Source organism: Scyliorhinus torazame, chromosome 3 (genome assembly GCF_047496885.1).
Source record: "Scyliorhinus torazame isolate Kashiwa2021f chromosome 3, sScyTor2.1, whole genome shotgun sequence".
Lineage (NCBI taxonomy): Eukaryota > Metazoa > Chordata > Chondrichthyes > Carcharhiniformes > Scyliorhinidae > Scyliorhinus > Scyliorhinus torazame.
The window spans coordinates 202415964-202443583 of NC_092709.1; the positions used below are offsets into that span (position 1 = coordinate 202415964).

Below are 27620 nucleotides of genomic sequence, written 5' to 3' on the forward strand. Positions count from 1 at the left end.
TGGGACAAAGAAAGGGACTATGACAAAAAGCCTTCTTGGAACGTCAAAGTTGTGGGCACAATTTTCCGGCTGTTCACACTGACAGGAACCTCTGGTCCCACTGACAGCACCCTCCCCTGCGGGTTTCCCAGCGGCATGGGATGGATTCAATGGGAAATCCCATTGATCACGGCAGGACCAGAGATCTCGCTGCCGGCCAATGAAAACACGCCAGAGAATTTCGCACAACTTTTAATTAATATATAAAGAGAAATAGAATGGTAAAGAGGAATATGGGTCTTTCAATAAGATAGATGCAGAGAATACCATAATAGACAATATGGAAATGGCCCAACTTGTTAAAATTAGTACTTTAAATCTGTTACATGAAGGCGAAGAGGTCAAAATACAAACTGCAAGAGAAACTAAAAATAAATCAAGGGGAAAAACAAATTTAATACAAGATTTATTTTATATAATGGTAATGGGGAAAATAATTGGCTCAAGATGCAACCTCCAGAAACTGATGGTTATTGAAAAGAGAAATTTCAGATGCAGGTTCAACATCTGCTATAAGCAAGTTACTAGAATCTATCAGTAAGTTACTGGAATCATTCAGAGACAGAGGGTTGCATTTTACGGGGGTGGGAAGGAAAGGAGGCAAACTCAATGCCAGCTTGCCCCTCAACCATAAAGCCCTATGGGTGGGCTAAGGGCAGAGGAGGATCTTCGCCCTTCACTGGGGAAGTTGTCCTGCCCTCAGGAGCTGCCGGTCAATCTGACTGACCGGCAGCTCCATCAGTCCCAGTAGCGCCAAGAGCACGTTAGTGAGCACGGTCAGGACTGCAACCAGGAACAAGGCGGAACAATGCATCCCCAGAAACAGGCAAGTCCAGAGTCTAGGATAGAAAGCATTTAAGGCTGCAGGTGGTAGGAAGAAAGGGAAGGATGCTTTATTGCATGACAGTGTATTATCAGGATAAATTGACTTTGTAACAAGCTTATTAGACCCTTGAATGTTTATTTAAATATGGTGGGCAGACATCCAATTTCAGCCCCCACCCCTGAAAACACACCCATGTACATAAAATGCAGCCCAGAGCACTGTAGGTTTACCAGAGCTTAACGGGTTCAATTATGAGGACAAAACGTCTTTTGCATTTTATTGAGTTTCAAAGGTTGAGGGATTATCTTAATCAAAATTGTAAAATAAGAAAGGGATTTGACTAGGTAGATAGATAAACCCATTACTTCCGGGGAGGGAATCTAGAGCAAGGTGGCATAATCCTAAAATTGGAGCTATTTAATTCAGAAGTGAAATCAGGGAGCACTTTGTCACACAATGGGAGGTGGAAATCAGGAACTTTCCAATCCTTCCCTCGCCCCAATCTCACCACCACCAAAAAGGCTATGAATTCTGAGTCAATTAAATTTTTCAAGATGGAAGCAATAACATTTTTGTTGGATATGGATATTAAGGGAGATGGAATAAGGCTTTTGAAATAGAGATCAGTTATGATCAAACTGAATAGGTTGAAGGGGCCATTTCCTATTCTCAAGCAGCATTGTTTCACAATGCAAAGTCAATCATATAGACATCTTCCTTGAACAATGCTGAACAAAGATAATTATGACTAGTTATAATTGCAAATAAAATTGAAAAGGAGGTTTTGTCTTGCTGAACATCACTGACACTCTGGCTCACTCCAACGGCATTTTCCAGGCTCATATTGATTTGTTCTTAGCTCTTTTACATTGTCCAAAAGTTTGATCCTGTTTGCATGTATATATGGTCGGTGGTTGTTTCACATTGCATTCTATGCCCTGATTCAGCAAGGACAATACTTTTTATGTGGGTGTGATTTTAAACCACCTACTAACTTCAGGGTGACTGACATATCTGGAATACCTGAGTATTCGTCAGCTTTTTTTTGAACATTTCCTTCAGAATGGAGGAGTTCATTATTTATGAATCCAGAGAGAATAGGAATCTTCTTAGAAATAGAACTGGAATTTCCTGGTCCAGAAATACACTTCTACACTCAACATTTCTTTGAATTAACAATGCAAATCCCCAAAAGTTGAATTAACAATGCAAATCCCCAAAAGTGTCTTTTTTGAATCTTTAGGAGGAAAACGGAGGGGCATCTGAAAATGAATGGCTTGGGCGATCTCCATCACCCAATCATCTGATGTGACCATGTTCTTCTTAGGGCTACCACTTGCAGTCTGTTATTGGCTGGCCTAATATTTAGTCTCAATATGGGAAGTAAAGGATAGCTGAATCCAGAGAAAGCATTAACTTAGGCAGTTACTGGACTCAAATGGGAACAAGACAATTAGGCCAGCCAGATTATGTTTGTCGAAGTGTTACCAAATGAAAAAGGGGGAGACAGTTGAGCTTACAATATTCACCAAATTAATGAAAAAAAGTTTCTGCTAAAAGTCAAAATTCTTCCATGAGGAAGGCGCAGCTGCAAGGATGTAGGAATTTTAATCAAAATAAACTGTGACTGGGACACAAGGAGTGTGAACAGTAGATAGAAATGCTCTTTTGCCATTTTGCTTTCTAAAAGGTCTGCCCATTTGATTCAAGTCTAAGGACTATGGGGACTTCCGGTTGCGGCTATGCGGAGCTAAGTCGCACGTTCGGCAGCTCCCGACAGAAACGGACTTTTGGGCTTTTTTTAGGGCCCCCAGCGGCATTTGTTCAACGGTTCCCAGTGTGGGAAGGTGGTAGTAACATTTCCCCGGCACTGTATGGATTGGACCAGGAGTGGAGTGGTGAAAAAAGTAGTTTTGGAGCAACGAAAAGTGAGAGGGAGGAAAACCGAGATGGCGGTGGGTGGAGACCAGGCAGCGTGGGCACAGGAACAGCAGGAGTTTCTCCAGCGTTGCTTCACGGAATTGAAGGCAGAGCTGTTGGAGCCGATGAAGGCTTCGATAGACAAGCTGTTCGAGACCCAGAAGGCCCAAGGGGCGGCGATCCGGGAGGTGCGGCAAAAGGCCTCGGAGAACGAGGACGAGATCTTGGGCCTGGCGGTGAAGGTAGAGGCGCACGAGGCGATGCATAAGAAATGGCAGAAGTTCGAGGACATGGAGAACCGGTCGAGGAGGAAAAACCTGCGGATTCTGGGTCTCCCGGAGGGAATGGAGGGGTCGGATGTTGGAGCATACGTGGTCAAGATGCTGAACACGTTGATGGGCACGGGGGCCTTCCCGGGGCCCCTGGAGCTGGAGGGGGCCCACCGAGTCCTGGCGAGGAGGCCCAAGCCCAACGAGCCGCCGCGGGCGGTGCTGGTGCGGTTCCACCGCTTCGTGGACAGGATGTATGTCCTAAGGTGGGCAAATAAGGAGCAGAGCAGCAGTGGGAGAATGCCGAGGTCCGGATATACCAGGACTGGAGCACGGAGGTGGCCAAGAAGAGGGCCGGGTACAATCGGGCTATGGCGGTTCTGCATCGGAAGGGGGTGAAATTTGGAATGTTGCAGCCAGCGCGACTGTGGGTCACTTTCAAGGACGGCCACCACTGCTTCGAGATGCCGGGGGAGGCGTGGACCTTTATCCAGGCTGAAAAGTTGGACTCAGATTGAGGTCGGTTGCGAGGGAATGTCGAGAGGGGATTGATGTGATTGTTGTGTTTTGGGGAGGGATGTTCTGTTCTGTTTGGTACGTTTTTTTTGGGTGTTGGGTGAGGTAGGGGGAAATGGTTCGTAGCAGGGGTTTGGTGAGAGTGTGGTCATCGGTGGTTGGAAGAGGGGGCCCCATTTGGGGGGGGGGAAAGATGGGAGGCTGTACCAACAGAGGCCCGAGGTGGGGGAGCTGGGATCGGCCACAAAAAGGAGCTCAGCCTGAGGGGGCGGGGCCAGCTTGGTGGAAAGCGTGTTTTTTTTCCCCCGCGCTAGGGAAGGGGGCGGGGTCAGGGGAGAGGAGTGCCCGCTGATGGACGGGGGGGGGTGGTGGTCGATGGAGTGGCGGGAGCGGCTGGGGTCAGCAGGAGTTAGCTGACTTACAGGAGTGCTATGGAGGGAGCAACGCAGCTAGGGGGGTACCTGGGGGGGGGGGGGGGGGGGGGGGGGGGGGGGGCTGGATTGCTGATGCATTGGCCAAAGGGGAACTGGAGCCTGAAGAGAGAGTCAGGGCGGGGTCTGCCGCTGGGGGGAATGGAGAGTGCGGGAGGCACGGGCACGCAGCTGGCCTAGAAAGGGAGATGGCTAATTGGCGGGCGGGGGGTAGCCCCCTGATCCGGCTGATAACTTGGAATGTGAGAGGCCTGAATGGGCCGGTCAAGAGGGCCGGTGTGTTCGCGCATCTGAAGGGACTGAAGGCAGATGTGGTCATGCTCCAGGAGACGCATTTGAGGGTAGCAGACTAGGTTACGCTGAGAAAGGGGTGGATAGGGCAGCTTTTCCAGTCGGGGTTGGACGCAAAGAATCAAGGGGTGGCGATTTTGGTGGGGAAGCGGGTATCGTTTGAGGCGCTGAGCATCGTGGCAATGGAGGTAGGTACGTGATGGTGAGCGGTAAGCTGCAGAGGGTGTGGGTGGTCTTGGTGAATGTGTATGCCCCGAATTGGGACGATGCCGGATTTATGCGGCACATGTTGAGCCGGATTCCAGACCCGGAGGCAAGGAGCTTGATAATGGGTGGGGTTCTTTAATATGGTATTGGATCGAGCATTGGACCGATCTAGATCCAGGACGGGTAAGAGGCCGGCGGCAGCCAAGGTGTTGAGGGAGTTTATGGACCAGATGGGAGGAGTGGACCCATGGAGGTTTGTTAGGCCGGGGGCCAGGGAATTCTCTTTCTTTTCCCACGTCCATAAAGCCTACTCCCGGATTGACTTCTTCGTTTTGAGCAGGGCGCTGATCCCGAGGGTGGAGGACACGGAGTATTCGGCCATAGCCATCTCAGACCATGCCCCGCACTGGGTGGAGCTTGAGCTAGGGGAGGAGAGGGACCAGCGCCCGCTGTGGCGCCTGGAGGTGGGTTTGCTGGCAGATGAGGTGGTGAGTGGGCGGCTCCGGGGGTGCATTGAAAGATACCTAGAGGTGAACATAATGGGGAGGTGCAGGTAGGGGTGGTCTGGGAGGCGCTGAAGGCGGTGATTAGGGGAGAGCTAATCTCCACTAGGGCCCATAAGGAGGGGAAGGAGAGGAGTGAGAGGTTGGTGGGGGAGATTTTAAGGGTAGATAGGAGGTATGCAGAGGTCCCCGAGGAGGGACTACTCAAGGAGCGACGAAGCCTCCAGGCCAAGTTCGACCTGTTGACTACCAAGAAGGCAGAGGTGCAGTGGAGGAAGGCGCAAGGGGCGGTGTATGAATACGGGGAGAAGGCTAGCAGGATGCTGGCACACCAGCTTCGGAAGCGGGAGGCGGCAAGGGAGATTGGGGGAGTTAGGGATAAAGGGGGAACACGGTGCGGAGTGCGGTGGGAATAAATGGAGTATTTAGAGACATCTGTGAGGGGATGTATAGGTCTGAGCCCCGGACGGAGGATGGGGGGGGGCGGGATGTGTTGTTTTCTGGACCGGCTGAGGTTCCCGAGGGTAGAGGACGGGCAGGTGGCGGGGCTTGGGGCACCGGTAGGGCTGGAGGAGCTGACTAAGGGGCTGGGGCATTTGCAGACGGGGAAGGCACCGGGAGCAGATGGGTTCCCGGTGGAATTTTACAGGAAGTATTACTACTAGTGAGGGCTTTCAATGAGGCGAGGGAGGGGGGTGGGGCCCTACCCCCGACGATGTCCAGGGTGCTGATCTCACTGATCTTGAAGCGGGACAAGGACCTTTTACAGTGTGGGTCGTATAGGCCAATCTCGCTCAACGTGGATGCAAAGCTGTTCGCGAAGGTGTTGGCTACCAGAATTGAGGACTGTGTTCCAGGGGTAATCCACGAGGACCAGACGGGTCTCGTGAAGGAAAGGCAGCTAAACACCAATGTGCGGAGGCTCCTAAATGTAATCATGATGCCTACAGTGGAGGGGGAAGTGGAGATAGTGGCGGCTATGGATGCAGAGAAGGCCTTCGATAGGGTGGAGTGGGGGTACCTGTGGGAAAAGTGTTGAGGAGTGTCAGGTTCGGGGAAGGGTTCGTTAGTAGGGTTAGGTTACTGTACGAAGCCCCGGTGGCGAGTGTGGCCACAAATCGGAGGAGGTCGGAATACTTTTGGCTGTACTGGGGGACGAGGCAGGGGTGCCCCCTATACCCTGCTATTTGCGTTGGCAATTGAACCTTTGGCGATGGCTTTGAGGGAATCCAGGAACTGGAGGGGGCTGGTGCGGGGGGGGGGGGGGGGGGGGGGGGGGGGGGGGGGGGGAAGAGGAACACCGGATATCGCTGTATGCAGGCGACCTGTTACTGTACGTGCCAAACCCGGTGGGCGGGGATGCCGGAGGTGATGCGGATCCTCAGGGAGTTTGGAGACTTTTCCGGGTATAAGCTCAACATGGGGAAGAGTGAGCTATTCGTGATACAGGGGACCAGGGAAGGGGGATAGACGAGCTTCCACTGAAGAGGGCGGAAAGGAGTTTTCGGTACCTAGGGATCCAGTGACCAGGAGCTGGGGGGCCCGATACCAGCTCAACTTGACGAGGCTGGTGGAGCAGATGGAGGAGGGGTTTAAAAGATGGGATATGCTGCCACTCTCCCTGGCGGGTAGGGTACAGTTGGTGAAGATGACAGTGCTCCCGAGGTTCCTTTTTATATTCCAGTGCCTCCCCATCCTGATCCCCAAGACCTTTTTTAAGCAGGTCAGCAGGAGCATCATAGGGTTTGTATGAGCAAAAAAGGCCCTGAGGGTGAGAAGGGTGTTTCTGGAACGGAGCAGGGACAGAGGATGGCTAGCGTTGCCTAACAACTGGGCTGCCAATGTGGCGATGATACACAAGTGGGTAATGGAGCAGGAGGGGGCGGCGTGGAAGAGGCTGGAGATGGCGTCCTGTGTGGGCACGAGCCTGAGGGCGCTGGTGACGGCATCACTGCCGCTCCCGCCGACAAGATAAACCATGAGTCCAGTGGTGGCAGCGACCCTCAAAATTTGGGGGCAGTGGAGATGCCACGGGGGGGGGGGGGGGGGGGGGGGGCAGAGTCTTCGGTGCGGTTCCCGATCCGAGAGAACCATCAGTTTGTCCCGGGGAGAATGGATGGGGGGTTCCTGAGCTGGCACAGGGCAGGTATTAGATGGATGGGGGACCTGTTTATAGATGGATGTTTGCGAGCCTTGTGGCGTTGGAAGGAAATATTCGGGCTCCCCCCTGGAAATGACTTCAGGTACATGCAGGTAAGGGCGTTTGTAAGACGGCAGGTGAGGGAATTTCCACTGCTGCCAGCACGTAGGATCCAGGATAGGGTGCTCTCGGGGGTGTGGGTTTGGAGAAGGCAAGGTCTCGGCGATCTACCAGGAGATGCAGGAGGAGGAGGAGGCCTCGGTGGAGGAGCTGAAATGGGAGGAGGAGCTGGGGGAGGAGATAGACGAGGGTGCGTGGGCAGATGCCCTGGGTAGGGTAAATTCTTCCTCCTCTTGCGGCAGGCTTAGTCTGATCCAATTTAAGGTTCTGCACTGGGCGCACATGACGGGGGCAAGGCTGAGGCGGTTTTTTGGAGTGGAGGACAGGTGTGTGAGGTGTTCGGGGAGCCCAGCAAATCATGCCCACATGTTCTGGGCGTGCCCAGTACTGGATGGGTTCTGGAGGGGCGTTGCGAGGACGGTGTCTAAAGGTGGTTAACACTCGGGTTAAGCAGAGTTGGGGTCTCGCACTATTTGGGTATCGGACGAGCCGGGAGTGCAGAAGGCGAAAGAGGCCGGTATTCTGGCACGGGTTTCCTGGTAGCCCGGCGGAGAATTCTGCTACAGTGGAAGGATGCGAGGTCCCCAAGCGTGGAAGCCTGGATCAGCGACATGGCAGGGTTAATTAAATTGGAGAGGGTAAAATTTGCCTTAAGAGGATCTGTGCAAGGGTTCTTCAGGCGGTGAGGTGGTCAGCAACAGCATCCGGGGGAGGGGGGGTACTTTGTGTTTACTACTGTGTGTATTATCATTTAATGGAGGGCTTGTATATTGGGGGAATACGTGACATAGCTATAAGATGTTTATTTATGTGTTCTTTGTTTTTTCTTATTTCTTTAAGGGGGGTGGGGGGTTTGTTGAAAATATGTAAAAAAGTTTGAATAAAAATATATATATTTTTTTAAAGTCTAAGGACTATGGACAGATCCAACAAGCTTTGGTTACTTCACACAGCAAACAGTCTTGGCCACTGTTAGCAAATAACTTGTAATATCGATATGCGCCAGCTCTGGAAGAGATCTGCCTTGATAAGTCCTTCAATGCAGTCATCAGAAACAGTTTCAAGAAATCCTTTAAATAGACTGGAGGGGCAACAAATTTTCAATTAATCACATCTTCCAACGAATACACGGATTAGCAAGTTGATCTGACAACTGAAATCTCTCTGTATGGAGGATCAAAAGAGGTATTTTCCCCCCGAGCAAATCAAGACTGTCTGAAGCTGGCGTTATAGAAATGGCACAACATTACTCGGCACACTTGCCCAAGTAAAAAAGTAGATCTTAAAAGTAGGGACTTGCATGAAAAGGCCAATTTGATCACAGAAAATTTTCAGTCAATTAATAACAAGATTCCTCTTAAACTTAAACAGAAACCAGCATTTGTCAGTAACTTCCAGGAAGACGAATTTCTGGAATTTAAAACATGCAACCAAGATGAATAAACAAATGTTGAGAGGCAGATTGCATAAAGAAACTATAAAAGAGGTTGTTAACGAGCAATGTTTCCAGGTGCCTTTCCCCTGTTGCACGGCATTCCACTTCTTTGTATGTAAAGGCTGAACAAAGGAAGAATTGGTTGGGAGTTTTCCTTTCCAATAAGTTTCATTAAATTTTGCTTTTAAAAAAAGGTTAGTCCTTACCTTGGAAGTTCGTCAGTAAGTATATGTAAACTGTAAACTAATTTAGAACAATAACACAAGTGACCAATAACCAAGAAAATTTTTAGAGGGGGAGAAGCCAGGAAAAAGATATAACACAGTTTTGTGAAAGTTTTGCTTTCAAGATGCAAGATTTCTTGTGAGCAAGACAAAATACTTTTATACCAGATCAATCTGATGTAGGCTACAGGTTACAACTAAGAACATTAGCCTAGAAACAAAGTAACTAAGAGAACAGTAAATATTTTGTGACGGTTCAAAAATTCCAAAGTTAGATGAGTCTCAAATTTGCAAATAGAAAGTCAGTTATTCGATCCCAAATTGATTAGCACAGTATAAACCAAATCCAACAATCCAATCTGAACCATAATTTAAATAACACGAGATAGAGCTGACCTAGTGCATCAAGCACCCATCAATGTTTTCAACTGGAAGAATACAGAATTTGGCTTCAGTTTTGTGACTAAGCATTTTTCTTGAGCCGTTTCTGTTCCTTTTAAAAGTTATAAATGCCATCCAATATGTTTATTCACCTTGCCAAATATAAGATACTGTAATTCTCAAATCGGTCAGCAATGCCATTCTATATCATCTATATACATTAATTGTATTCTCATAAATATATGATTAAAACAAAACACTAGATAGCATCCCAAAAAGCCATATTGGTTATTGGCAACGATCAACATGATCCTTTAGCACTATTCAGCTATATTGGGAAGATATCTATAGAATAGAAACCTAAACAATTAAATACAGCCAAGTAGGATTCTGCAACATTTAAATATGATTGCTCATGAGGTTCAAATTTAGCTTGAAAATGATTTCACTTCACATTAATGCATGTCCGCCATTTGATCCGCCTCTCTTGGTCTGTCAGTAGACAGGACCTTATTGCACATGCGAAAGACAGAAAATGTAACCATTTAACAGTTGCAAAAGCGAAATAAATCAAACAAATCAAATTTCATTTTCTGTGACACTCCCGTTATATAACAGTCTGCCCTTTAAAGGGCTTTAACATGGAAAATCAAGTCACAATGTGAAGCAGTATGCTATTATATTTGCATTTACATTGGAAGAAAAACACATGATTAACCAGAATACAACCAATTCTGCTCCACAATCCAATGAATTATCAGTCGTTTTAGATCAGGCAAACATCCACTTCAACATAGTTTTAGAGGAGGCTGGGAAGAGAGAAGACAAACTGCTTCTTCATCAAGGTCTGATATTAGCGAAATAAACACATATTTGGGTTCAGTAAAGGAAAATGCACCTCAGTGAACAAAATCAGGAACACTACCATATTAGTTGGCTTACTGTCGTGTATTAGGAAAAGACTTCAGTCTTGCATGCGTACTTGCATTACTTTTGTTAGTTATTTTAACTGGATATTCCCTTGCCAAAGCTACTCCGACCTACAGAACTCTATCACAAGATCACACATTTGTCAGGAACCTACAAATGCCTGGAGTGTGATCATAGTTCCTGTTCTGATTCCTTATAAAAAGGGCCCTGAAAGTACAATATATGTTGGCAATGGCCTGAGCACTTTTGCACTAGTTAACTATTCATCTACCTGATTATTCAGGCCAGTACCTTACAATTTACTCTCTTGATTGATAAAATAAAATATATCCAGATTCTGAGTTTTTTGAAATGTCCGAAGTCAGACCATAGAACTCTTCAATAGCTTGAGCGTCAATTTTCTGCAAAAGAAATAGAATTCTTTAGTAATTATAATACTAACCAGATAAAAATTCAAATAAATAAATTCAAATAACATTGCATTAACCGTGAGATTTTCTGCAAGTGAACATTTACAGTTACTTCCTCCAAAATGTCAGTATTAGCCAATCACTAATTAATTGCAGAACTCAACCCCACAATTAAAAATGTAAATCACTTTGAACACATAACTGTACTCCGATTTGGGCACCTGTCAAATATACAATTGGCTAAAACATCATTCATTCAATCCTGGAGCTTGTTACAAATCATGTTAACTTCCCAAACTTTGCAGTTGCTATCCTGCAATCATTTGATCTTCCATCTCCATCCATTTCTGTACATAAAAGTACCGATGAGAAGGGATGGATGCAAGTTACTCCCGGTCCCTTCCATCCTAATGTAATTGAAAGTGCAGGACGGCAGGATTAGGTCTTCTGCCACTGTCAATTTTTTCTGTAGGCAAGGGGATGTACTCCTGCATGGTGCATATATGTAAGTTAAGAGCTCATGGCAGTTTATTAACAGCAGTCATTTGCCATTAAGTAAGCAACTTAATGATCAGGGGGTTGGATAGGGTGGACAGTGAGAGCCTTCTCCCGCGGATGGATATGGCTGGCACGAGGGGACATAACTTTAAACTGAGGGGTAATAGATATAGGACAGAGGTCAGAGGTAGGTTCTTTACGCAAAGAGTAGTGAGGCCGTGGAATGCCCTACCTGCTACAGTAGTGAACTCGCCAACATTGAGGGCATTTAAAAGTTTATTGGATAAACATATGGATGATAATGGCATAGTGTAGGTTAGATGGCTTTTGTTTCGGTGCAACATCGTGGGCCGAAGGGCCTGTACTGCGCTGTATTGTTCTAACTTAAAAAATCTGCCAGCATTTTCTTTTTAACCCCCCCCCCCCCCCCCCATTGCAGTCTCAGAAACCATGGCACCTCCTTCCTCACCAAGTTCCTAACCTGCAGATACCCAAATCCATTCCCCTCTGGCAATGATACATCCCCTCCAGCTCCTCCAGGTGCCAGCATTTTGTTTTGCCTTAAATCTTCAAACATAGCGGTCCAACTTATCTCCTGAAGGAACAGGAAGGTAATGCTTCATCAATACTCAAGGCACTCATTCCCACTTTAACAAGCCACATCCCTGATAGGTTACATAATGCTTATATAAATGATCCAATTGCCTGATTTTCGGGGTTGGATCAACATCAGGCGAGATTGACACTGCCCTTCCAGCAGTAGAGGCTTATCAGTATTAATGCAGGGTTTAAAAAAGCAAAATTGGGGAACTAGAGAAACTGATTTAAACAAAAAATTCTAACATTAATTGCAATTGGGGGTCAGGATTGTTAATTAAATATCCCTTGATATAAAACCTAGAAGAGATAGACTAACAGACTTCTCATATTTAGAGATGCACGAGGCAGACAAAGCAGACCACTGTCAGTTTTTGTAGCTTGCTTCTCCTGGACAGGTCGATGGCCTGGATCCAGAGGCTATAGCTGGAGGGTACCATTCTGCATCAAGCATGGCCCACCAGAAGTTTCCCCTGCTCTTATCGCCTGCCATAGACACGTTGGAAAGATTTGCACGCTGACAATCCACCTGTTTAGCCACATTCTGAACACATCTTCTGTGGCCATCAAGTTCTGTAGTGGAACTCAATCCTGCAGCTTCAGGTTCAAAGGCAGGGATACTACCCGTTGCACCACAAGATCTCCTCAGAAGGGATAGGACATTGTTTTTTTAAAAAAAAAAAAAAAAAAAATTTTTTTAAAATAAATAGAGGCTAGTAGTACTATTAATTTAGTGACATTAATTATGGCCAATGTTGTAGCACTAGTGCGTAAGGATTTAAGAAGAAGTAGTGGAAACAGAACTTATTTGAATTCAACTAAATAGTAGCAAGGGATCAGTCAAAGATGGAAGTATATTAGGATATATTAGGGGCCGGTGTAGCTCAGTTGGCTAGATAGCTAGTTCACGAGGCAGAATGAGGCCAGCAGTGCGGGTTCAATTCCGCACCAACTGAGGTTATTCATGAAGTCCCCGCCTTCGCAAGTTGGTCCCTCACTGGAGGAGGGGTGATCCTCAGGTTAAATCACCACCAGTCAGCTCTCCCCCTCAAAGGGGAAAGCAGCCGATGGTCATCTGGGACTACGGCGACGTTATCTTGCCTATTAGGGATGCTAAACAAAAGACAGCATGGTGGCACAGTGGTTAGCACTGCTGCCTCACTGCACCAAGGTCCAAGGCTCAGAATATAAAAACAGACAGTAAAAGCTTCTACAAATAGATAAAACAAAAAAGAGTGGCTAATGTAAATATTGGTCCTTTAGAGGATGAGAAGGGAGATTTAATAATGGGAGATGAGGATATGGCTGAGGAACTGAACAGGTTTTGAGAGTTGGTCTTCACAGTGGAAGACACAAATAACATGTCAGTGACTGATGGAAATGAGGCTATGACAGGTGAGGACCTTGAGATGATTGTTATCACTAAGGAGGTAGCAAGCTAATGGGGCTAAAGGTAGACAATTCTCCTGGCCCTGATGGAATGCATCCCAGAGTGCTAAAAGAGATGGCTAGGGAAATTGCAAGTGCACTAGTGATAATTTACTAAAATTCACTAGACTCTGGGGTGGTACCGGCGGATTGGAAATTAGCAAACGTGACACCACAGTTTATAAAAGGAGGTAGGCAGAAAGCAGATAATTATAGGTCAGTTCGCTTAACTTCGGTAGTAGGGAAGATGCTGAAATCTATAGCGAGGCATCTGGATGGAAATTGTCCCATTGGGCAGACGCAGCATGGGTTCATAAAGGGCAGGTCGTGCCTAACTAATTCAATGGAATTTTGAGAGGACATTACAAGTGCGGTAGATAACGGGGAGCCAATGGATGTGGCATATCTGGATTTCCAGAAAGCTTTTGACAAGGTGCCACACTAAAGGTTGCTGCATTAGATAAAGATACATGGCATTAAGGGGAAAGTAGAAGCATGGATAGAGGATTGGTTAATTAATAGAAAGCAAAGAGTGGGGATTAATGGGTGTTCCTCTGGTTGACAATCAGTAGCTAGTGGTGTCCCTCAGGGATCAGTGTTGGACCCACAATTGTTCACAATTTACATAGATGATTTGGAGTTTGGAACCAAGTGCAATGTGTCCAAGTTTGCAGACAACACTAAAGCAAAAAGTGCAGAGAATACCGGAAGTCTGCAAAGGGATTTGGATAGGTTAAGTGAATGGGCTAGGGTCTGGCAGATGGAATACAATGTTGACAAATGTGAGATTATCCATTTTGGTAGGAATAACAGCAAAAGGGATTATTATTTAAATGATAAAATATTTAAACGTGCTGCTGTGCAGAGAGACCTGGGTGTGCTAGTGCATGAATCGCAAAAAGTTGGTTTACAGGTGCAACAGGTAATTAAGAAGGCAAATGGAGTCCTTCATTGCTCGAGGGATGGAGTTTAAGACTAGCGAGGTTATGCTGCAATTGTATAAGATGTTAGTGAGGCCACACCTGGAGTAGTGTGTTCAGTTTTGGTCTCCTTACCCTAGAAAGGACATACTGGTGCTGGAGGGTGTGCAGAAGAGATTCACTAGGTTAATCCCAGAGTTGAAGGGGTTGGATTACGAGGAGAGGTTGAGTAGATGGAGACTGTACTCGTTGGAATTCAGAAGCATGCGGGGAGGAACTTATAGAAACATGTAAAATTATGAAGGGAATAGATAAGATAGATGCGGGCAGGTTGTTTCCACTGGCGGGTGAAAGCAGAACTAGGGGGCATAGCCTCAAAATAAGGGGAAGTAGATTTAGGGCTGAGCTTAGGAGGAACTTCTTCACCCAAAGGCTGTGAATCTATGGAATTCCTTGCCCAGTGAAGCAGTTGAGGCTCCTTCATTAAATATTTTAAAGATAAAGATAGGTAGATGTTTGAAGAATAAAGGGATTAAGGGTTATGGTGTTTGGGCCGGAAAAATGGAGCTGAGTCCACAAAAGATCAGCCATGATCTCATTGAATGACGGAGCAGGCTCGAAGGGCCAGATGGCCTACTCCTGCTCCTAGTTCTTATGTTCGATCCCGGCTCTGGGTCACTGTCCGCGTGGAGTTTGCGCATTTTCCCAGTGTTTGTGTAGGTTTCACCCCCACAACCCAGAGATGTGCAGAGTAGGTGGATTGGCCACGCTAAATTGCCCCTTAATTGTAAAAAATGAATTGGTTACTCTAAATTCATTTTTAGAAAAGGGATGCTAAACAGTAGTCCAAAGGTGGCGATCTTTGGTGTGTCGGAAGACCCGGGAGCCCAGGGGACAAGAGAGGCCGACGTCCTGCCCTTTGCCTCCCTGGTGGCCCGGAGACGGATCTTACTAGGGTGGAGGGACTCGGAACCCACAAAGTCGTGGGTATGGGTTAGCGACATGGCGGGGTTTCTCAGACTTGAGAAAACTAAATTTGCCTAGAGAGGTTTGTTGCGAAATATTAAGCCGTCAGCAGGGGTGGGAGGGGATGGGAGGGGAAGGAGGCATGAGAGAGGCGAGTACGAGCAGGAGAATCAACAGAGGGGTGGCTGGGGAAGGTGGCACTTTGTGTAAGCCATGTTGGCTGGGGTTTGTGTTCGGGGGGGTTTGCTGGTTATATTGTTATTATTGAAATTTGATGTTGAAAATTGTTAAAATTATAAATGCCTCAATAAGATATTTTCTATTAAAAAAAGGGATGCTAAACAGTATGAGTCAAACTAAAAATGTAATCGGTCGGCAGATTAGAAGGGCATATATAAACAATTGTAAAATATTTTATTTATCCAAAATACAAGTATAGAATATATTTGTCATGAAAAAGGAGGGTTTTTGAAATGTGTTCAAGATCAACTTATTCAATAAGCTGATACTCTACATGGAAAGAAGTACACTTGACGAGGTTTTGGGTAATGAATGGCGTACAGAGGTGATGTAAGAATAGGGAAACATTTGGGGAAAAGGTAACAATAATAAAATCAGGTATATGACAACAACAGAAGTTGAGGATAACGGTACTTGTTTGGGAAAAGTAAATGTGGCAAGATAAAAGGGGCCTTACTCAGACTAAATGGAAAAGACAAGCTGCCAAACAAAATCAAAACTTTATAATGTTGAACTTGTACAAGACCCAAGGCTGCAGTAAAGCATGTTGCATGCAGTTGGCACAGGGTTACATAAAGGGTATTAAAGCAATAGAAAAGCAGCATATATTCACTAGGACACGATCACAGATTAGAGGGTTATAGATATGAACAAAGATTTGACAGAGAAAGGGTTTTGTTCCACTGGTGTTAACCCTCGTTGGAGTAGGGCACTTTAAAACAATTACAGCAATCAGGCAGAGTCAACATGGTTTTGTGAAAGGAAAATCATATCTAACCAATTTATTGGGTTTTGTTTGAAGTAACATGTACTGTGGATAAAAAGAAACCAGTGGATGTATTGCATTTAGATTTCCTGAAGGCATTTGATAAGGTGCCACATCAAAGGTTATTGCGAAAAATAGAAGCTCATGGAGTAGGGGGCAACGTATTGACATAGACAGAAAATTGGCTAGATAGCAGGAAACAGAGGGTAGGCATAAAAGTGCCTTTTTCTAGTTGGCAAGGAGCGTGTGCCACAAGGATTTATATAATATCATGCTGTGCCTGATATTATATAAATGACATGGATGAAGGGACCAAAGGTACAGTTGCTAAATTTGCTGATCACACTAAGATAGGTAGGATAGTAAGATGTGAAGACAACATAATAGATAGGTTAAATGAGTGGGCAAGAATCTGGCAAAAGGAGTATAATGTGGGAAAATGTGAAATTGTCCATTTTGGCAGTAAAATAAAAAGCATATTATCTAAATGGTGAGAGATTGCAGAGTTCTGAGATGCAAAGGGATCAAGGTGTCCTAGTGCCTAGTGAATCACAAAAGGTTAGTCTGCAGATACAGTAAATAATTAGGAAAGTTAATAGAATGTTATGTATTGTGTGGGGCAATGAGCACAAACTTGGGAGGTTATGCTTCAATTATATAGGACACTGGTGAAACCACATCTGGAAAACTGTGTACAGTATTGGTCTTTCAGGAAGGATGGCAATCAGAAGCAGTTCAAAGAAGATTTATGAGTCCTGGAGTAGGCGGATTGTCTTATCAGGTAAGGTTGGATAGTCTAGGCTTGTATCCACTGAAGCTTAGAACAGTTAGAAGCAACTGCACTGAAAGATACAAGATCTTGAGCAGTCTTGAACAGGTGGATGTGAACAGGAGATTTCCTCTTGTGGGGGAATCTAGAACGAGGGGCCACTGTTTATAAACAAGGGGTCACCCATTTAAGGCAGAGATTAAGAGAACTTTTGAGGGTGCAGAGTCTTTGGACCCCTCTTCCTCAAAAGGCAGTGGAAGCAAAATCTTTGAATATTTTTAAGGCATGGGTGGACAGATTCTTGTTAAGCAACAGGTGAAAGATTATCGGGGTAGGTGGGAATGTGGAGTTGAGGTTACAATCAGACCAGTCATGATCTTATTGAATGGTGGAATGGGCCCCAAGGGATCGAATGGTCTACTTCTGCTCCTAATTTGTATATTTGTATGCATGATGACAGATTTATTTTGTTGATCAGCAATATGGTAATGGATGGTCTCAAATTTGCACGGATCACAAAATAAATTTTAAAAAGTGGGTGGTTGGAATGTGGAATTCACCAACACAAACTCAAAAGGGAATGAGGGCTGAGGAGCAGAGAGATTAATCTAGGTGGCGGGTGAAGAAAAATCAACAGCAGACTTGTGTTGCAGCACAGAAATAGACCAATGGTTCAATTCTAATGAAGCCGTTGCAAAAGTGGAAGTTATGGAGCATAAAAACCCTCAAATGTCCTGGACATTGATACGCACCTTCTCCAGACATTGACACCTTGCTGGGGTGCAGTTCCATGGCACCAGTTACTTTCTGGGTACCATGCCTAATGTGTATAATTTCTTATGCAAGATTAAAGAATGAGATTCGGCGGGTTATATGTAGAATATGGTTAAGACTAGTAATCCTCATCAATTTTCTAGTTTACCCAGGCATTCGTTCTGAAGGAAATGTTATATTTGCATAAATTTATGTTTCTATCCATTTTCATTAAAAACGTACTGAGCATAAGTAAATGGGGCTCGTTGTAACGGACAAGATTTCCTGACTTAAATGATGCAAGATGGATACACAACCAGATTTAAATCTACACCTACCTAATAGAATAAGAGAACTTGTCTGTCTTTAAAAGGTGCAAAATTGGTGGAGGAGATCCACCTCAACTTTCAGGAAATATTTGCAAGACAGAATATAGGGCTGACATGAAGTTTGCAGTTTGCAGTTTAACTGAAGGAGGCATTAAGTAAAAGAGCCATACAGATAGGCGCAGTCCTACTCCAGGCCATAGAATTAGGTGGTCTCAGCCATGTTCTCATATAATATGTAGTCACATACACTCCAACAGGAGTCTCTGAAACAAAGATCAGGGTCCTCACTCAGAAACCATTTGTAATACAGTTAAGTGCACTATAAATGATTTCTTTGCCAGGGGTTCTGATCATTACTCAGAAACCCTTGATGAAATGTTGCACATTTAATAGGGACAGGTTCAAACTTGGATGAATGCTCAGCTTTTTCCATTCCCTCTGCCTGTGATCAAAATAGCCTGCGTAAGCAAGACTCATGAATGTAAACTGGTAACTTAGGTGAGATAGTGCAAGGTACCCGAGGAAAAGCACTTCAGCAAGATATCAACACCTTCAAAGAGGTGAGAAGGCAACGAGGGTAATGAGAGCGAGACAGGGGGAAAAGAGAATAAGTTGCTGTATTCATATGGCACTTTTTATCCTCAGGGTGTCCCGAAGTGCTCAAAATTAATTAATTTTAAACCAAAATTGCTGACTTTATGTAGGCAAGTGTGGCAGTCAAATTGTGTAATGCAAAGTCTAACAAATGACCAGTTAATCCATTTTGGTGATGCTGGTTGAGGGATACATTTTGGCCAGAATACCTGGAGAATACCCGTGCTCTTTTTCAAATAGAGCCATGGGATCTTTTACATCTCACCTGAGTGATGGCAACTCTAGCAATGCAGCACTCCCTCAGTACTGCACTGCAGTGTCAGCCTAGATTATATGCTGCAGCAGGTCCTGAATCCACAAGCTTCTGACTCAGGAGGTGAACGAGCTACCAGTGAGCCAAGCTGACACTTGAAAGCTCTGAGGAGGAAGATAGGTAATAGACTAGTAGCAGTGACTGCTGAGAGCTCCCATTTCCCCAGGATTAGTCGTAGGTCCCATCAAATTCAAGTGAATAAATATTGCCTCAAGACATTATAAATGGAATGTTGAAGATTTCCGATATTAAATTCGATGGAAAGCAAGATATTCTGAGGCAATAGATGCAATCAAAAGAAATTTGGGCACTTAGCAATTGAGAATAAGAATGAGAAATGTAATTTAAAATTCAAAAAATGTACCACACTGAATGGATGTCAAACTAAACACCATGCAAGCATCAGGTTTTGTGGCGTGAGCTCCGAGATCCTAAAACATTTCGGCAATTATTAACCAGTTCAAGCCAAAGTACTGAACAAGATGCTGACCCCTTTAAATACATCAATGGCCTTGTTCGTCTGGAATGGTCTTGCCTTCCACACCTCAGTAAGCTGCTGCAGCCCTTAACATACACTCTCCAATTGTGGCATTACGTGTAATGTTGGACGCTGCGTTTTGAGTTTGATTTTGTTAAGACCCCAAGGATCCATAGGGCATTCCTCCAGAGGAACACTGTTAACTGCCTCGCTGCAATTCTCCCCTGCAAGATTTTCTTTGAATCCGGTAGTGGTGCCTACCCTGAGAATCTGGAAGCAGTTCAGGCAGCATTTTAAATTTAGCTTTGCTGGCCTCGATCTGTAGTTATCACCTCTTTTTGCCAGTGGGCTTAGACTCAACATTTAGGTCATGGGGAGGGAGGGCTTGGGAGCTTGTTTGTGGAGGGAAGGGCGGGGGGGGGGGGGCTTGGGAACTTGGAGGAAAGGTTCCAGTTTTCTGAATTTTTGCACAAGGCTTTTCCCTCTTTTCCCTTGGAACCAACATCCTCCCTGTTGAAGAGGATTTTGTCTTTGGCCAGGCCTATTTTTCTTTTTGTGGGGGGGGGGGGGTGTATTTTGTGTACCAGATCCTATCAGTGGAGTCGGCTCCATTGAATGAAGAAAAGATGAAATGGGAGGGTGAATTGGGTGCCATTTTGAATGAGGTGGTGTGGGGCCAGGCTCTTCGCATGGCCAACTCTACATCCTCTTGTGCTAGGCTCAATTTGATCCAATTCAAAGTGGTTCGCAGGGCTCATCTGATCAAGGAGAGGATGAGTGGGTTTTTTTGCAGGGTGGAGGACAGGCGTGAGCGTTGTTCTCAGGAGCCGGTTAACCATTCTCATTTTCTGGTCGTGGCCCAAGTTTTTTAATATCTTTTTATTCTCCTCATTTTCAACATTTTCATCAATAAATAACCAAAGAAAAACAAACAAAAACAAATACAATAACAATCCCCCACACACAAACCGCTCCCCGCTCAATATACAGACCAAAACATCCACCCGTACATTCCAGGTTAAAAAAAATTAACAATCAATCCGTAAACAGTGTAACCAAAGAAAACAATACCGCCAACCCCCCCCCGCCTAACCAATTCTCAGAAGTGCATAATAAACAGCTCGCATGAATTGTGAAACCCTTCCTTCATCCTCTTCAGCTGAGACTTCACCTTCCCAAGAGTCAGAAATTCAAGTAGGTCCCCCACCAAGCCATGTCACAGGGTGGAGAAGCTGACCTCCACCCCAACAGGACCCGCCTCCGGGCAATCAGCGAGGCAAAGACTAACATCTGCCCCCGCACCCGCCCGCCACCTGAGCCGGTCCGGCCCCCGAAAAAGGCTTCTAGGGGCCTGGTTCCAAGTTCACGAGCATTACCCCAGAGATGACCCTGAAAAACCTCCCTTCAATAAACCCCTCACATTCCACATAACTATCCTAAATGGGGGATCTCTCACCCCCCCGCCCCTCCCCTCTTATCCACCATCCTCATAACTCCCGGCCCTGACCACTGGGCTTAGCCCGCCCAGTCTCATTGTTACCATCAAACTCTCTCCCTCCCCCCTCCCAGAATCCTCCCATCCACTTCCTCTCAAAAAACACCTCCCCCAGTATCGTGGCTGATCATAAAGTTCAATACACTGATCCCGCCTGCCCCCATACCCTTGATCCCTTCAGCCCCAAGAGCTATATCTAAATCCTTCTTGAAATGACACAACATTTTGGCCTCAACAACTTTGTGGCAGCGAATTCCACAGATTTACCACAATCTGGGTTAAGAAATTTCTCCTTACCTCAGTTCTAAAAGGTTTACCCATTATCCTCAAACTATGACCCCCAGTTCTGGACTCCCCCACCATCGGGAACATTCTTGTTGAATCTACCCTGTCTAATCCAGTTAGAATTCTGTAAATTTCCATGAGATTTCCTCTCACTCTTCGAAACTCCAAAGAATATAATCCTAACCAATTTAGTCTTTCCTCATTTGACAATACCGCCATCCCTGGAACCAGCCTGGTAAACCTTCGCTGCACTCCCTCCATAGCAAGAACATCCTTCCTCAGACAAGGACACCGAAACTGCACACAATATTCCAGGTGTGACCTCACCAATGTCCAATAGAATTGCAGTAAAACATCTCTATTCCTATACTCAAATACCCTCGCTATGAAGGCCAACAAACCATTTGCCTTCTTTACTACCTGCTGTACCTGCGCGCTTACTTTCAGCGATTGATGCACGAGGACACCAAGGTCTCACTGAGTAGCCATCTCTCCCAATTTACACCCATTCAAATAATAATCAGCCTTCCTATTTTTGCTACCTCACATTTATCCACATTATACTGCATTTGCCATGAATGTGCCCTCTCACTCAGCCTGTCCAAATCCCACTGAAGCATCTCTGCATCCTCCCATCCAACTTTGTATCATCTGCAAATTTGAAAATTCATTTAGTTCCCTCATACAAATCATTAATATATAAAGAACAGATCCCTGTGGTAGCCCACTAGTCACTGCCTGCCAATCAGAAAAAGACCATTTATTCCAACTTTTTGCTTCCAGTGTGCCAACCAGCTTTTTATCCATCTCAAGACACTACCCGTAATCCCATGAGCATTTAATATGTAAAGTTAAAGCAATGTGAGACCTTGTCAAAAGCCTTCCGAATGTCTAAATAAACCACATCCACCGGTTCTCCCTAGTCAACTCGACAGTTACATCTTCAAAGAATACTAGTGGATTTGTCAAGCATGATTTTCCTTTTGTAAATCCATCAGACTTTGTCTGATTACACCACTGCATTCCAAATGTTGTGCTATGAAATCCTTGATAATGGGACTCCAGCGATGTTAGGCTCACTGGTCTATAGTTCCGGGTTTTCTCTCTACCTCCTTTCTGAATAACGGGATTACATTCGCTATCCTCAGATCTGTAGGAACCATTCCAGAGTCGAAAGAATTTTGGAGAATGGCCACCAATGGGTTTACTATGTCTAGGGCCACTTCCTTAAGTGCGCTGGGATGAAAACCTGACCGCCTTCAATTCCATTAATTTCCCCAAAACCATTTCTTTACTAATACTAATTTCCTTCAGCTCTTCAGAACCTCCAGTGCATAGTCATGTCTTCCTTTGTGAAGACAAAAGCAAAGTACAAATTTAGTTCCTCAGCCATTTCTTTGTTCCCGGTTATGAATTCACCTCTTTCTGACTGTAAAGGGCGTACAATAGTTTTTATTAATATTTTTCTCTTTACATACCTATAGAAGCTTTTACAGTCAGTTTTTATGTTCCCCGCAAGTTTACTTTCAAATTGTATTTCCCCCTTCTTAAATCAATCCCTTGGTCTGTATTTGCTGAATTTTAAACTGTTCCCAATCCTCAGGTCCATTGCTTTTTCTTGCTAATTGCATGCCTCTTCTCTGAATCTAATACGATCTACAATTTCCCTTGTAAGCCTTGGTTTGGCCACAGTTCCCTTTCTATTCTTGCGCCAAATAGGAATAAACAACTTTTGGACTTCGCCTATTCGTTCCTGGAATGCCTGCCATCACCTGTCCTCAGTCCTTCCATCAGTAATGTTTCCCAGCTTATGCCTCATACCATCATAGTTACCTTTATTGAGGTTCAGGACCTTGGTCTCGTAATCAACTACCTCACCATTCACCTTGATAATGAATTCTACCATATTATGGTCACTCGTCCCCAAGGGTTCTCTCACAACTAGATTGCCAATTAATCCTTTCTCATTGCACAATACCCAGTCCAAGATGGCCTGTTCCCTTGTTAGTTCCTCAACATACTGGTCCAGGAAACCATCCCGTATACTACTGTACTGTGACTAATTTGAGTCACCCAATCTACATGCAGATTAAAGTCACCCATAATCACAGATGTTCTTTTCACATGTATCTGATTTCCAGTCTAATACTATTCCCAATATTACCACTGCAGTGTGGTAGTCTGTATACCACCCCATTAATGTTTTTTGCCCCTGATGTTTCTTAACTCCACCCAGACAGATTGCACATCATCTGTTCTCATATCTTTCCTCAATATTGTATCAATATCTTCTTTAATCATCAATGCATCTCCACCACCTTTTCCTTTCTGTCGGTCCTTCCTAAAACTGAATAGCCCTCAATGTTTAGTTCCCATCTTGGTCACCTTGGAGCCATGTCTCCGTAATCCCAACTATATTTCTTTACATCTATCTGCGCAACTAATTCATCCATTTTATTTCGAATGCTCTGCGTGTTCAGGTACAAAACCTTAAGGCTAGTCCTTTTAACGTACCTGTCCCTTCCCTATTTTGTAGTGTTATTATCTGATACAAGCCCTTGATTTCTCTGCCCATCACTTTTCTTGTTCTCCTTTGTCTTTTTCTCTTATTCTGGTTTCCCCCTGCTCCGAATCCTTACATAGATTCCCATCCCCCTGCCATTTAGTTTAACCCCTCCCCATTTAGGACAGAGGTGAGGAGAAATTTCTTCACCCAGAGTGGTGAGTCTGTGGAATTCGTTACTACAAAAAGTAGTTGAGGCCAAAACATTGTATGTTTTTAAGAAGCAGTTAGATATAGCACCGTGGCTAAGGGGATCAAAGGATATGTATGGGGCAAGATTAGGCTCTTCAGTTGGATGATCAGCCATGATCATAAATGAATGGCGGAACAGGATCGAAGGGTATCCTGCTCCGATTTTCTATGTTCTTTTGACATTGTAACTTGAAGCTGTTTATAATGAAAACATTTTCAATAAAAACAGTTTTTAAAATTGTTTTGAGTTTTGCAAGCATGGGCTGGCTGGGTACAGTCAGTACTTTGCCAAAGTAACCAACCTGTACTTGCTGTCACAGCCCCTCGGAGTAGAGGATGGCTAAAAAAGGTATTCTCAGGTGCCTGAGGAGTCCAATGTGTGACCTACAATCTGTCACAGTTGGGGCAGATGAGGATGGAGGAGCGGGCGTGTGGGGTGCCCAGATTGCCCCACTCTCCTTTTGCGGTCATGCTTGGCTTCATCTTGCTCTTAGCCGTGCTTGCAAAACTCCCAAAACAGTGTTCAACCGTAGATATGCTTCCACATTTGCTAAACAATTCGGAGGGTGCCAAGAATTAGGCTCACAGTGTGACTCACTTATGCATGCTAGAAGCTACATATATTAATACACTGGGTCCTGCCTTTTGCTGACAGAAGGAACATGTACACACATTTTTAGTTGCAAAAGGCACAATAAGTGACAGCTATTCTCAGATTCATCTTCAGGGCAATGCCTTGACCAGAGTCGAACTGCCTGGTTGATTTTAAACAAAACTTGGCAGTTAACTGGTGAATTCTCCATGGCAATGTCCCTACCGGAGTCCAACAGGTTCGAAACCCACTATGGCAGATTATGGAATTTGAGTTCATAACAACAACAAAAATCTGCAATTAAAAGTCGAATGAAACCATTGTGAAAAAAACCCAGCAGGTTCACTCATGTCTTTTTGGAAGGAAATCTACCATCTACCTGGTCTGACCTACATTTGATTCCAGATCCACAGCAATGTGATTGACTCTTAAATGCCCTCTTGAGATGGGCAATAAATACTGGCCAAGGCCAATGATGCCCATATCCATAAATTAATTTAAAAAGTTAATTTGTACAATTAATTTTGTATCCCCAGAAAATGATCTGAATTTTGCAAATAAGCCAATATCAAAACAGCTCAAAACACATGTCTAATGTGAAAGAAAACAAACTAGCAAGTATGCAAACTCAGCCTCCCCACCCCTATCCACAAGTTGTCTTGCAGTGATTTTGACAGAGGAATTGCCACAGGATTGGAGGATGGTTGGCTGACTAACTACGATTGCTTACAGTCCTTGGGCAAATCTTCCTATGCATCACAGGATGTGGATCATCTGTGCAGAGCACAGAGTGGAGAACAAAATGAGCAGGAATATTGTACGCTCTTAATAAAGTCCCCTGGCAGACTTACCTACTATTCATTTAAAACGGAGGAGGAAACAAAAAAAAAAAGGCTGGATCCATTTTGGGTATGCAATCCTTGCCACCAGATTTTCCACTCTGTGCACTGGCATTCGATAGACAAGATGAAAATCTACCCCATTTCTGCTCATTTAAAATTATAAAGCAAAGACTAACCTCAACAATATCATCATCAAACAAAAGCCAGAAGCCATGGCTTTTCACAATAGTGATGTAGTGTCCACGGTTGGGGCCACTGAAAAGGGGAGAGAAAAAGAAAAAGATTAAGACATCACACATCAACAAATACTGAATGCAATATAGATAAAATAATTGAGCAAGATTTGACAAATGCACTGCAGCTAGAAATTCTTGCTTTATTGTCTAAATCACCACAGAAAAACTTTGGACCCTCCAAATTTAGTTTAAATCTTCACAACCACACTTGCAAACTTCCCCAGTAGGACACTGGCCTCCGTCTGGTTGAGCTACAATTCATCCCTATTGAAAAAAGGACCTCCTGCCCCAGAACTGGTTCCAGCACTCCAAGAGTCTGAAGTCTTCCTGTCTGCATCATCGCCTCAAGCCACACATGGGCCATTCCCATCTTCCTTTTTCTACTATCGCTGCTTTGTGGCAATGGGAGTAATCCAGAGATTAGGACCTTCCAGGTCCTACTTTTTAAAAACTTCCTCCTTAACTCCTGAAAGCCAGACCGTAGAACCTTAATACTTGTTCTCTTTATGTTATCGGTGCCAACGTATACCACTCATCTCATGCAGAATATTCTTCCTCCTCTCAATGATGCCTTTTACTCTGACACAAAGCAGGGCTTACTAGGGTGGTTACAGAAATGCTTACGTTGGAGGATTTTGACCCAGCGACAGTGAAGGAACGGTAAGTTATTTCCAAGTCAGGATCATAGAATTTACAGTGCAGAAGGAGGCCATTTGGCCCATCGAGTCTGCACCAATCCTTACAAAGAGCACCCTACTCAAGCTCACTTAACTACCCTAACCCCGTAACCCAGTAACCCCCACCTATCCTTTTTAGACACCAAGGGCAATTTAGCATGGCCAATCCACCTAACCCGCATATCTTTGGACTGTGGGAGTAAACCGGAGCACCCGGAGGAAACCCACGCAGACATGCGGAGAACATGCAGACTCCGCACAGACAGTGACCCTGCCGGGAATTGAACCCGATACCCTGGAGCTGTGAAGTAACTGTGCTAACCACTATGCTACAGTGCTGCCTGATGGTGTGCACCTTGGAGAGAAATTTGCAAGGCAGCTACGCTGCCCTTCAAGTTGGCAGAGGTTACATGTTTAGAAGGTGCTGTTGAGTTGGTGAGTTTCTGTTGTACATTTTGTAGGTGATGCACACTGCTACCACTGTCAGTTAGTGTTGGAGGTGGTGGATAGGATGGCAAATAAGCAGGTTATTTTGTCCTGGGTGGTGTGGAGCTGAGTGTCGTTGGAGCTACGCTCATCCAGGCAAGTGAAGAATGTTCCATCACATCCCTGACTTGTGCCTTGTAGATGGTGAACAGGATTTGGAGAGTCGATGAGTCATCCCTGATCTGCTCTTGGCAGCACTGAGGATCGCACTGTTGCTTCACAGTGTCAGGCCACTGGCTCTGTGGAGTCTGCACGTTCTCCGTGTCTGCGTGGGTTTCCTCCCAGTGCTCCGGTTTCCTCCCACAGTCCCGAAAGACGTGCGGTTAGGTAATTTGGACATTCTGAATTCTCCCTCGGCCTGTAGCGAATAGGGGCTTTGCACAGTAACTTCTTGCAGTGTTACTGTAAGCCTACTTGTGACAATAAAGATTATTATTATTGTAGCCACAGTATATAAATGCCTGGTCCTGTTCAGCTCTGGTCAGTGGTAATCTCCGGGATTTAGATAGTGGAAGATTCATAGATGATAATCACACTAAATGGGAGATCATTTGATTCTCTCTTGTTGGAGATGGTCTTTGTCTGGCACTTCTGTGGAGCGAATGTCACTTGACATTCATCAGCGCAAGCCTGAAAGTTGTCCATGTCTTGCTGCATATGGACACGGATTATGTCAGTATTAAGGAGTTACAAACGGTACTGACATTATGCAATCATCAGCAAACATCTCCACGCCTGATCATATGATGGAAGGAAGGTCATTGAATGAAGCAATGAAGTGGGTTGAGCCTGGGGAACAACCCAAGGAACTCCTTCAGGAATGCCCCGGGACTGAGACTATTGGCTTCCAACAATCACAACATATTCCATTGTGCTAGGTATGACTCCAACTAAAGAGTTTGCTCTAGAATTCCCATTGACTCCAGTTTTTCTCAATCTCCTTGATGCATACTGTGTCA

At 45.0% G+C, this 27620-nt stretch overlaps 1 protein-coding gene across 2 annotated transcripts in view; it reads right to left on the bottom strand.

Annotated features, from left to right (window-relative positions):
• Window positions 1–9415: 9415 nt before the first annotated feature.
• usp46 (ubiquitin specific peptidase 46) overlaps window positions 9416–27620 on the bottom strand; it is a 112171-nt gene continuing 93966 nt past the window's right edge. For both annotated transcript variants that reach the window (XM_072496758.1, XM_072496757.1), the window contains 2 exons: window positions 25439–25517; window positions 9416–10633 (listed from right to left, as the gene is read on the bottom strand). In XM_072496758.1, coding sequence (XP_072352859.1) covers window positions 10532–10633; window positions 25439–25517 — 181 coding nt within the window. In that variant the 3' untranslated portion in view covers window positions 9416–10531. The remainder of the gene's footprint in view (window positions 10634–25438; window positions 25518–27620) is intronic.